This window comes from Diachasma alloeum, unplaced genomic scaffold, assembly GCF_001412515.2.
Source record: "Diachasma alloeum isolate Michigan unplaced genomic scaffold, Dall2.0 Dall_scaffold_00319, whole genome shotgun sequence".
NCBI lineage: Eukaryota > Metazoa > Arthropoda > Insecta > Hymenoptera > Braconidae > Diachasma > Diachasma alloeum.
In genome coordinates, this window is record NW_021680458.1 from 164,887 (window position 1) to 177,787 (window position 12,901).

At 44.7% G+C, this 12,901-nt stretch overlaps 1 protein-coding gene across 1 annotated transcript in view; it reads left to right on the forward strand.

Moving 5' to 3' along the window:
- Positions 1–8,459, forward strand: part of LOC107040117 — a 10,758-nt gene extending 2,299 nt beyond the window's left edge. Inside the window, exons 2-3 of the mRNA XM_015260062.1 lie at positions 3,545–4,006; positions 7,903–8,459. Coding sequence (XP_015115548.1) covers positions 3,545–4,006; positions 7,903–8,459 — 1,019 coding nt within the window. The remainder of the gene's footprint in view (positions 1–3,544; positions 4,007–7,902) is intronic.
- Positions 8,460–12,901: the final 4,442 nt, after the last annotated feature.

A 12,901-nucleotide genomic window follows, 5' to 3' on the forward strand; every position in this document is an offset into this window, starting at 1 on the left:
ATTTCGTTCAGCTTTATCATTTATTAATCTCTGTTTTTCTCCTTCTAATATACTTTTTTTCAATCTACAGCGTTGTTGCCTTTGAGCATTGGTTGCAATCAACTTTTTATTCACACCAGTTTGTGTTTCTGAATCGCGACTCCCAATCGATAATTTATTCATTACAAACTTCTCATTATTTGCTCGTGCACGACTTTGTTTCTTTCTCTCATTATTTTCTTTTCGTTTTAAAATAATTTTCTTCACTTCCAACGCATGTTTTTTCGCTCTACATCTTCGTTGTCGTTCAGCAGCCGTCTCTGAACATTTTGTCTTCTGACATTTCAAATTAGTATTATTACCTATTTGACCACTGGGATCAGGATTTTCATCCATCACTTTCTCCTCTGAACCAAACTCTGCATTTCGTTTACAAGCACGGCATCGTTGTTGCCTCTCCTTAGCTTTTTCACGGATCAAATTAATCTTCTCAATTTCCAAGATACGTTTCTTTTTCCTACAGTCCCGTTATCGCTGAGCATCACTTTTAGGTATTTTTTCATCATCTCTTTCACCTTGATCACTTTCATCACCATGACTCTCTAAATCTTCATGACTTATCCCAAATAATCTTTTTTTCTCATTTTCGTTAGACATTTTCAATTCTCAAATACAAATCTCAATAATCTCAACTAATTAATCTTGTTTCAATCTCATTATTTCATTCGTAAAAAATATTCAATTCCCAAAAAGTTGAAATAAATTAACAAAAAAGAAAATTACAAAATGTGACTTCCAAACCCACTCCACTGAAGCACAATTTGTATACACATTATTTCATATTTCCTTCAGTGATATGTGATTTTGAAGAAAGATGATTTTTAACTCACTGCAGTACTGTTATTGATCCAATAATAATATTCCATAAACAATAGATGGAGACACCATCATTGAGCGCTAAATCATGTTATTCACCGATCGAAAAATTGAATTAAATGTTCAAATTACACCTCATTGATTCACCCGGGAATCGAGAAATTCTCAAGATTAAAATGAATATAAAATTTAAATTTTCAAAACGAGACTTGCTAAAATCACTTTATTATCGCCCATAACAAATTACCTACTGTATTAAATAACTAATATGAGGTATCAAATTGAAGATCCGGACGAGACCTTCAAAATTGCGTACAATATATCTCCGTTCGGGAAGATTAAACCTACAATAATTAATGAAAAATGTCATTTTTAAGATGTGTCATAACGGAAGAAACAGGANCTGTGATTTCTTGCTCAAAGCTGTTATAACTCGGAGACAAATTGATCAATTTGGACAGGTCAGGTTTCAAATCAAAGGTAATTTTATATACTCACTTTGTAACACAAAATATTCTGAGGCATTGAAGCAGGAACGGAAAATTTTTCATCATGAAGATGAAAAGAATTGAAAATTCCAAAACGTGACATGCTAAAATCACTATATTATTGTTCATAACAAATTACCTACTGGATAAAATAACTAATATGATAGATCAAATTGAAGATCTCGAAGAGACCTTTAAAATTACTTATGATTCATCCCCGTTTATAGAGATTAAAACCATGACAATTGATTAAATATGTCGTTTTTCCGGTGTGACATAATTAAAGAAACGGTAATAATCCACGATAACTCCGCAAAGTTCCTATAGAATCGCAATTATGAGAGACTATTTTGAAGATTATAGAATACCCTTGCAAACGATTGACAAATATTTCAACCTAGTCCACCTAGAAGTACGAAAAAATACTGCCATAGCTAATTTCTCACATGAAAGGTGAAAACTCAATTTCCGCCTAAAATTCGCATAAGTCAATGGGGAATCGATAGAATTGGATGAACCAGGTGTCAAATTGAAGCTTATTTAATAAGCTTTCAAATGAGTATACCCTATGTATAATTCATTGGGAGTGGAGGTAAGAAATAACGTAAAAATCAAACAAAAACCAGGGTTACGGACACGGATTATTCTAAAGGGGATGACGATTGTTCTGAAGCACTGTCACTGCAGTTTTGCTGCACTCACGCTTATCACACCGCCAGTAATAAGCTGTATCTCCATTTTTTCTTTGTTTCGTGTCACTCAATATATACAAATGTCCGCGGATTACCAGCTTACCGTGGCCTCGGTTTGACGGCACTAGTTCACTGTATTCTATATTTTCGTTCGCCATCATTGTTCTTTTTGTTCAATTACACATGTTTTGTTCATGGCAGTCACTTTTATTTGAATTAATTCAAACTACTACTATTTATCACCGCAATTTGAATTTATTGTGATTCGGGCCGCTGTCCGCTAAGCACTGTCTAGCTGTGTTTACTCATCGTGGTTAGCGGTTCTACCCTCGCTGTTTGTCATCTTACAACGAGAAATGGTATTATATCCTGTATGTAGTTTGTTGGAATGTAGTAGTTACAATCTGTCTCTTTTTTCATTTTGGACGTTTATTTTGGTGGACGAAATGGTTTTTGGACGAAATTTTTTTTGGACGATTTGGGTCATTGGACCAAATGATTTTGGGTCAAAATTCATTGGACGAAAAGGTATTGGACGAAAGGTTTTTTGACCAAAAGTACCAGACACCATACACAAGGTCCCGATACACCCAGGCCCTCAAGGCAAACCGCGCAAGAGGAAAACACCACTGGACATTCTAATGACACCGACGGGCCTCCACTTTACGGAGGTAACGCGGCGATTCCTCGCACTTGGCCTGGTTACACCGAAGCAAACCCAACGGTGACCATAAAGGCCCTAAATATTAATCAAGAGGGGACGATCCTCGAACAGATTGCCTTCCTCCTCGACTCCTATTCACGACCTCAAGGTCGAAGCCGTCGCGTTCACTTCGCGCACGAAAGTCAGGCACCGACAAACCCCACATTTGCAGACCCAACTGCTTCTGAAGCACCTACAGTGCCTCCGGGATTTAACCCGGGTGTCCCTCCTCCAGTAATGGGTTTTTGGTGCAACAGCCAATATTTCACGGCTAGTACTCCAACAGACGCGAGACTGGATCATCTTTCTCCAGGTCGCCTAGGCTGCCATGTTCGATCGCGTTCTGGGATGGAAATTGAGTTTTCCTGGGTTACCTCATGAGAGTATCGACGAGTTTATCCGTCAGTTGATAGTGCATCAGGAAACCTGTGGTATTCCTGACGATGAATTGTTTCAAGTTTTGTCCACAATCCTTGAAGGGGTCGCGTATAACTGGTGGGAAGACCGCCGCGACCATTTGAAGACTTGCGAAAAATTGCGCTCCGCGCTCCTGAATCGCTTCTCCAGTCCGATTGATACGCGTTGTCGAGCTATTGTCGACATCGTAAACAGGACCCAAGGGCCTCTCGAACGCGGTGCAGACTATTTAGATACAGTCCGTCTAATGTGGCGCTTATCGAATAATACCAATTTCTCGGAAGCAGCCCGCCTTGACATTGCTTACAATCATTTGCATCCGGAGTATCATCTGATGATTCATCGCAATGATTTCACTACATTTGATGAACTGGAAAATCTCGTGTTAGATTTCGACTGGAGGGACAGTCGAAATCCACTGAAACGACCTCCAGACGCGCACGAGACAATTCACCCGCATCGCGCGTGTGTTCCATCGCGCTACGCGAAGAAAGGCGGTAAAGTGGTTGTGGAACAAATTAATGAGGTCAGTGGGGCAACCGGCCCTCAAAATCCCGCAAAAGTAAATACAGATGCGAAGAAATCCGAGCAGAAAAGTCAGTCTCGGAGACCTTCCAGACACACAGCCCCTGCTGCTGCTCAAGCTCCTGCGATTCAGCCTCCTGCTTCGCCAGCACGATCCTACTCAGTGGCGACTAAAGCTGCAAAGCCTAAAACAAATTTTTCAGCTGCCGGACGGAGGTCCCCAGCTAAAACCCCTCAGTCTGGCACACCACCAGCAACAGCGACATCTTCTAAGTCGGCGGAATTTTGCATCAACTGTCAGAAGAACAGTCATAAGCGGAGGAATTGTAAAATTCCGCAGACCGAAATTTACTGTTACGTGTGTGGGAAAAGGGGTGTCAGATCCTCCGATTGTACAAATCACCCACAGAAAGCAGAGTCAGGGGAAAACGCAAAGGGAGCGCAGCAATGAAGGGTCCCGCGCTGTATCCCCAGGTTTCTAGGACCCCAAATCTTCCAAAACCGCGCGTTTTAAATTCTCAATCCCCTAAACCGACCTTGACTATGTCTCCGGATCAGATTACGGATAATACAATGGACTTTTCATCTATCACGGTTGACAAGAACCACGGGACGTGGCTTTCTTCCAATCCCGGAAAGAACAACTCACGTCTCGTTAAATCAAACCGGGACAGCGTATCTTCAGACGCTGCCCCAAGTAATTCTTCACCAGTTGTTAATAATAAAATTCAAATTTCGAACGTGAAATTAAATCACGGGACTGCAGTAACTTTTGACAACAACGAAACAGACTTTCCACCTACTTACGAACGGTTAGGTCGCAAGGACTCCGCAGGGCCGATCACCGATACGGCAGATGAAACCACGACAAAATGCGACAGTAGGAAAAGTGAGGTTACGGGAGCTCCCGTAACGTCATGAGGAAAGGAGAGTTTCGCGGCAAGTTCGGGTCATCTCGCGGCTAAGCCGCTGGGGGCGCGTATCTCCTTGCCCCTGTCAATAGGTTCATCCGAATTATATGCTGTAATGGATCCTGGAGCTACAGAATCGTGTCTTCGAAATATACCCAATTGGTGGATGAAAAAGCTCGGGTTAAAGGTCAAGCCACCCGCATCGTCGATTGTCGCGATGGCTAATGGGCAGGCCGAAACCGTAGCGGGGGATGTATCAATTTCAATTACGATCAAAAGCATCACGTGGGTGGTAGAATTTCAGGTAACCCCTGGTTTGAGTAGACCCATTTTATTAGGAATGGACTTTGTCCGTATTTTTGGTTTTGGCTTCGATGGTAAAGCAAATGAGTGGTGGATAGATGGTGATGACTATCAATACCCGATTGAAACTCGCGATTTTACCGAAGCAAATGAGATTTGTGGTTTAGTACAGACTAACGATTCTGAGCGCGAAGTAATTGATAAACTCGTGCATCGGCTTGTACCTCCACCGCGTGAAAATATTAAATTCACGAACTTAACGTCTCACAAAATCATAGGGCCCCGGGACCATATCCCCTTCAGATTAAAAGATTACCCGATGTCCCCAATTATCCATCAGGAACTCGTGCATCAAGTAAAAGCACTGGTCGAGACCGGTGTTATTCGTCCTTCGGAGAGCGCGTGGAATAATCCCATTGTAATGGTTAAGAAATCGCATGGGAAAGGGCGATTATGTCTGGATTTCCCCTGGTTAAATAAATTAACAAAGAAGGACGCGTACCCAATACCAAATTTGGTCGCGATTTTAGATAAACTACGTTCCGCTCGTTACATAACAACTCTTAACTTGAAGCAAGCATATCATCAGGTGCCGCTAGACCCGGAAGTCTACGAATTCACCGCGTTTTCTGTTCCAGGCTTGGGCACTTTTAAATTCGTGGGAATACCATTTGGCTTGACCAATGATCCCGCGACATTCCAGCGTCTTGCTGACAAAATTATTGGCCCTGAACTCGAACCTTTCGCGTTCGCGTATCTAGACGACATTATTGTAGTCACTCAAACATTTGAGGAGCACCTAAAATATCTCGAGGTAGTGCTTACGAGGCTGCGTGATCCAAACCTCGAAATTAATCTGGAAAAAAGCGTGTTCTGTAGTAACCGCGTCCAGTATCTCGGATTTGTTGTGGACGAAACTGGTCTCCAAATCGACCCCTCAAAGGTCGAACCACTATTGAATTATCCTGAACCACATACAGTACGTCAAGTCCGACGTTTTCTCGGCATGTCTTCGTGGTATCGTCGTTTCATCCCCGATTTTGCCGCCATGGCTGAGCCTATTACGCGCCTCTTGCGCAAGGACATGAAGTGGCAGTAGGGCGACGAACAATCGACAGCATTTACGCGCATTAAAGCTGCTCTGTCGACCGCACCAGTTTTGTCTTGTCCAGATTTTTCAGTACCCGTTACCATCCAAACCGATGCTAGCGCGTACGGGCTTAGAGCAGTCCCCACTCAGACTATCGATGGCGTAGAATACGTGATAGCATTCGCGAGTAGGACAATGAATAAGGCCGAGAGAAAGTATTCTGTCACTCACAAAGAGTGTCTCGCGGTTGTGTGGATTTCAGACGATCACTTCAGACGGTACATTGAAGGTTACCATTTTACAATAGTTACCGACCATAGCTCGTTACAGTGGCTCCATAATTTAAAAGACCCGGCGGGTCGGTTAGGTAGATGGGCCTTAGCCCTACAAGAGTACGATTATGACCTGATCCATCGACCTGGTAAACTCCACGAGTTTCCTGACGCGTTATCCCGGATGTATGAGGACGTGTGTACACAGGCCGAGGATAATGAAAGTAACGCGGTAGATCATTCCAATACTTCCGCAGAGACTAGAGAGGAAAGCGCGGCTGAGGCGGAAGATGAGTGGTATTGGCGCAGAAAGACTGCCGTAATACGTGAACCAGCAAAATTTAAAGGGTGGAAGGTAGAGAGCGATCAGTTGCTTCGATACCGACCAAACCCCCTGGTTTTCACGGTTGCGGAAGACCTCGACGCGTGGAAGCTCGTTCCCCCAAGGTCGTCGCGACCCGACATTATTTCTGAATCTCATGATTTGCCGCGTTCAGGTCACTTAGGAATTGAAAAAACACAAGCTCGAGTAGCCCTCGCGTATTATTGGCCAGGAATGTCCGAGGACGTTACCAGATACGTCACTGATTGTGAAATTTGTCAAACGTGTAAAGTTTCTCAATCACAGCCCGCCGGTTTGATGGGACAACGCGTATTTCATGAACCATGGACGGTGGTTGCCGCGGATATCATGGGCCCTTTTCTACCGAGTAAATCAGGTTATTGTTATCTCTTGGTTTTCCAAGATTTATTTACAAAATAGGTGGAAGTGGCCCCGTGAAAGAAGGCAGATGGCAAATCCATCATTGCCAAGTTTGAAAATTTGATAATTTTCCGCTGGGGGACACCTCGAGTGATCTTCACAGACAATGGTACGGAGTTTAAAAATAAATTAATGCAGCAAATGGTGAAATCCTTCGATATCCGCCATACTACTCCACCATACCACGCGCAGGCCAACTCGGTTGAGCGAGTAAATCGTGTTCTCAAGACTATGATTATCTGTTTTATTGAACAAGATCATCGAGAATGGGATTTACATTTGAACGAGTTTAGATTCGCATACAATACCGAGCTTCATAGCTCTCTGCACGTATCCCTAGCATTCCTAAATTTCGGTCGTCAACCCCGTGACAGTTTTTTCGCGCGGAAATTAAAAGCACTCGACGAGGAAATCGCGGTACCAAATACGGCTAAGTGGACGAAACGCATGGAGCGTATGACGGAGATCTACGATTCAATTATCGATAATCTCGATAAATCGTTCGAGCAACAAGCTCGCTACTACAATAGTCACCATCGCGACGTGAAGTTTTCTGAAGGCGATTTGGTTAGGTGTAAAATCCGAATACTATCTTCGGGGCCTAAGGGCTTTACATGGAAATTGGCGCGTAAATGGAGCACCAAGTTATACCGCATTAAAGACGTTAATTCAGATTTAGTCTACGAATTATTAGACGAGGAGAGGAGAGTCGCGTGACGACACCACGTAAAGTACTTTAAACTCGTGTTGACCGCGGATAATGAGCGACTCGCCCGCGACTCGGATGATGACAGAGCCACTACGCAACATTATCATTATTCTCATCTCACCCCACCTCATATCACCTTATTATGTGTCTCATATAATCCTCTTCCACTCTTAGCTATCGACCACTCAGCAGTTCTGCGGGCACTCGACGCCCTAAACGCAGCCCTGGAGAGGCTGAACACCTTGGAGGAGGCGGTAGAGATACAGATCCTCAAGGGGACCCATCCAGTATTCGATAAGATGGTACCCATCGTGGCCCATACTCAGACCCGTGTGGAGCAGGCCATCACTGAATTGACTGCCCACATGAAGGAGGAGAAGGCCCAGAAGGCAGCCCATGCCCCCAGACTCAGGTCGTGCCCAGCTGCAGCTCGGTATCAGCCCCTTCCCAAGCTCACGGCAGAGAAGAGTAGCTCCAAGGCCAAGGAACTGGCCGTTCGCCGGAAAAAGAGCCCTCATATGTGGATGGAGTGGGGTGCTCGCTCAGGCTGTGGGAACTGCAGTGACCCAGGCCACTATGCATCCAGGTGCCCATATTTCAGGGGATCATTCTGTGGAAAATGTGGGGAGGAAGGGATGAACAACACCAACTGCCCCTCCTGCCGCCCACAACTCTCCAACATCGTCAGGCCACAAGGAACGAGGCTGGCTCGTGCCAAAATTCGTGAGTAAAACGCGACTTGACCCTGCCTGGTGCTCCGCCGCCGCCGAGAAAGACATCACCTCAATAGGGGTGAGCCCGAGAGTGACAGGGGCTGCAGAGATCGCGTCACACGCGACTCGTAAACATCACGTTTTGTTTTCGTTTTGGCTCGTCCTTTTTCCTTTGTTTAGCGCGTCCGCGCAAGTCAAATTTGATTTTGTTTTTACTCAACTTGTTTTTTTTGTAAGTCGCGTTTCCGTGAAATCAGAGGATAGAACCTCATTTTATTTTCATTTTTTTTACTATAGTCACGTGAACCCACATTCACTACTTTCAGCCGCGGACGCCGCACACATGATTTTTCATTTTATCTTCCGATCATAGAGTCGCGTAATTACTAGGAGTAATTAGAATTGAGTGAAAATTCACGTTAAGTTCTTTTGTATACGGGGTTTCGAAAAAATCGCGCCTTTGTACCAGTATCACGAAGAAGTACACATTACCTTATTTCAGGTCTACCCATCCCACACCATTCATTTCAGGCATTGTTCCATTGTGGTTGTTCAAGTTACTATCACTTCAATATTTTTTTCCTCTTGCTATAATTTTCAGCTATGGGCTTCTGGGTTCCGCTCCTCGCGGGCAATGGTATAATAGTTATTTCGCTGACGTCATTGAACGTTCCCTTACACTCACAGGCGCTCACCCCGGTAGTTCAGTCTGGGGGGGGGGCAGTTGTGACATGACAGATGTCATGCACTGTTCTCGCCTGAACTGACCGCGGTTCTTGGGGGGAAAATTAGAAAAATAAACCCCAACGAGGAGTCGGATCACCCAGGGCCACTATTTCTTCTATTATTACCATTTCTCATTTTCTTTTCTCTTTATGTCTTTATTCGAAATTGTACGCTCACCGCGTGTCACGCGGGAGCTGTAAGCGGATGAACGCGAGAGGACAACAGCGGATGGAGCATATTCACGACCACCAGCCGTCGAGACACTCACACACGGAGTCCGTCCACACATACGAGGGACAAAGAGATGGAGAGCGCCAGCAAGCTACGCAGGCTTCTACGCTCGGTCCGCACCACCTCACCGGAGAACCACTGCTAAAGAAGCCAGTAAAAAACCAATGCCACAGCATTGAAGGGACAGCGGATTATGCGAGGGCCCGCACCAAACAGCGCCCAACCATTTTACGGAGCGCGAGGTGCAACTCCATTGCACATGGATTTTTCCACGCGGAATAATAATCGCTGGGGACATACGCGATGAATTGCATCGTTTAAACGCGAGCCGACAGCCGCGGGATTTTCGGTGATGGAAAGGGGTGGGGGAATAAACTCTCGGACCTCTGATGGTCCAATCGGGCCGTAGGATAATCACTCATCGCTGGAAATTCGCCACGTTGACATTCAGTCGGTTACATGATTCATTTTATTAGACTCTTTGAGTAATCTTACGTCCTGCGGATGGCGATTAGTAATTGTGTGGTAAGGAGTCACTTCATCTGCCATCGCTGCCGTTGGGGAAGAAGCTGGTATTATTGCAGCCAGCATTTCAACGGCAAGCGTGAGATTTCCTTTTGTGAGTGAACGCGTTATTTGTCACAGAGAAGGACTCCGCGGCCATTTTGGGCGCGTTTGAGGGTGATTAACTTCCTGCCTGAGACGCGGCCCTCAGCAGCCTTCAGCTGCATTATTGTTTCTTATTGAGCCTCCGGGCATTGATTATTATCATTTAAATTATCAATTAAATTATCATTTATTTTCGTGGTGTTCACCACCGCATCTTATGGTCGAGTCCTGGCTATTGCGTTATCGTCGCGTTCGGGTGATCCTCGCGTGCGTAGCGTCTTCCACGCCTGATAATTTACATGCTATTACTTGATTATCATGTCTGATTGAATAATTGTTTGTTGTATCAACTCATTGCCGCGGGAGTACCTCCCTGCGATTCTTGTTCTACAGAATTAGTTGTCTTTTGTATGTGTCGAGTCATTAATAACTTCTTTTTTGACACTCAGTGCGTGAGGCGCTGTTTCACGAACGCTTTGCTCAGCGTTCGTGAAACACCGCCCACGTACTTCGTGTCAAAAAATATTATTCGATACACGGAAGTGAACAACTTTTTCTGGCGAATATGATTACAGAACTCGCCTTCGGCTCGTTCTGTAACCTCATATTCGCCAGAAAAGTTCTCCACGCCCTAGTATCGAAATGTACTATTGTTTTATTTATTAAGTACACTTTATTATTTGGTAAAACTCGGTGTCCCCTTATTCAAGTGCCCGTACCCATACGCCTCCGTGGTTTAATTCTGAGCTAGCTGTGGAACGTGAGGGATCACCACCTCCCTTGTCCTTTGGAGGTCAAAAGGACTGGCGCCCTCCAGGTTTTGTTTTCCTCTCGTTGTTCCGAGAGGTTTCGAGATCCGAAAACTTCTAGACCAAGCCTTCACCTATTAATTTCGTTTTTCTTCTCTACGGGCGGAGCGTTGCCCATCGATCCCCTCTGTCCATTCTCTGAGCGATGAGCGCGTTCGTCGATACCAACAGCAAAGTAGCAGCACAGCGATGATGACAATTACTGTTGTCGCACTAGATAATATTGATGCTGGATGTCGGAAGAATTCAGGGAAGCCATAAAACGTGATATTCGCATCCAGACGTTTTTCTTCTTGTCCTAGTTCTGCTTGTAGCCCCTGTAACTCCTTGACGTTCCGTACTACACTACGGAGATGGACATCTTCAAAGTTCAGTTGTCCCTTCTTCAGGTAGTTGCTCGTGCTCTCGCTCCAGGTTAGATTCATCTTTGGAAGAACATGCAAATCGAGACGTACTTCTGATGATTTTCGCCCTCTGATGGTGAAATCTGTGGCAATTACTTCGCAGTGATTGTCAATTCGTAAAAGTCCAGTTTCCTCCAGGGTACATTTTCTCTCCTTCTGATCACATCTGACGGTGATCTCCTCAGGTCGTGGTGATGCATAAAGCCATGCATTGTCCCAACTCAGGTGAATGAGTAATAGGCGTTTCAATGTCATATGTTTCATAACACATGAATCAGGAGTTTTTGCGGGGTCAACGTACATGTGTAACTCGCACGGACTGTGCGGCCGTGTAGCTTGGGTAGGCAGTATTTCCGTGTACATATACTGTCCGTTGAGCCTCTTACAATTTTTCAATTGTTCTGACGTCATTGGAATGAATTGCTGTGTCGGCCCGTGGATGACCAATAATTCGTTCTCAGGTTCAATGTATGAGTAGTATCCTTGTACTGTTTGCATCGGCAGACCATGCGGTTTATAAATGCTGTAAATTTGGGAGTTCAACAGCGGTATCTCCACAAACGTTACAATTTTTGTGTGAAATATATGTACGCTGACGTTGGAAATTTTTTCCAGTTGATGCATGGTGCCGATCCGTATTTCAGTAGGAATGCTGAATTCCATTGGCAACTTAGCTTTCTTTAGGATCTTCACTAGGTGTTCCCCCGAGAGGATTCCTATCCCCAAGATTCTTCCTGTTTCGTCTGTTAGAAAGAGCAATATTCTCCTAGCGTCCCTTACGACTCCGTCGAGGTTCGCTGAAGTCACCATAAAATGCTCATCCATGTCGTCACGAACAAGAGTTGTATTGAATCTATACTCCATGCGTTTTGACAACTGGTTCGTTGCATTCAGGAGAATTTCATCATTCCGTTGTACTGATGCTTCTGTGTGCTGCAGTTGGAAGAGTGTCGAATTGATTACTTTCGATTTGATTCTTTGTTGTCATAAGTGCTTCCTTGCTGTCCTTCGAGGCGGTTGAGGCGTTCCTGTATTTCTTTTGCATCCGAGGCGTCCATTGTGCCAAATAGCGACTCAGCCACGGAGCCTAATCTGTCAATTAAGCCTCGACGATTTCTTTCGGGTTGTCCAATTCCAAGAATTCCATGAATTGTCCTCCTAACTTTTGCATGCCCACGGATTCGTTCTTGCAGAATCATTCGGAAATTCTTCCCTGATTCCTCAGCTTTAGAGAACAGCAGCGGTGTCTTCTGACAGTGGCTCTCTAGTTGGTCTGCTCTTTGAAGCCAGAGTGTCACCTCTATTGTCGCTGCTACGGTCCAGACGTGGTTGCTCGAGAACAGTCTACCAATGGATTCAAAATGTAGGCCAGGACTGCGGACAAATTTGTCGACAGTGTGCCCCTCCCCCTTCGTGAGCGAGATCATGCTTCCCAGCATGATTGTCATGAAGGAAATTTCAGGAAATTGTAATTTCCTGCCTTTTCCTTGTGTCTCTTTTCTTTTAATGGAGCCCTTTGGACTTCCTCAGAATCCTTGGATGGCTCCGGCTGTTCATCATCAGATACATACGTAATCAACCCGATAAATGCTCTCAATCGGTTGACGTGCACTCTAACCTCCTTGTTTTTCTTGCCGGATCGAATAGTATAGTTGACATCTGGATTTTTCTGCGTCATCTC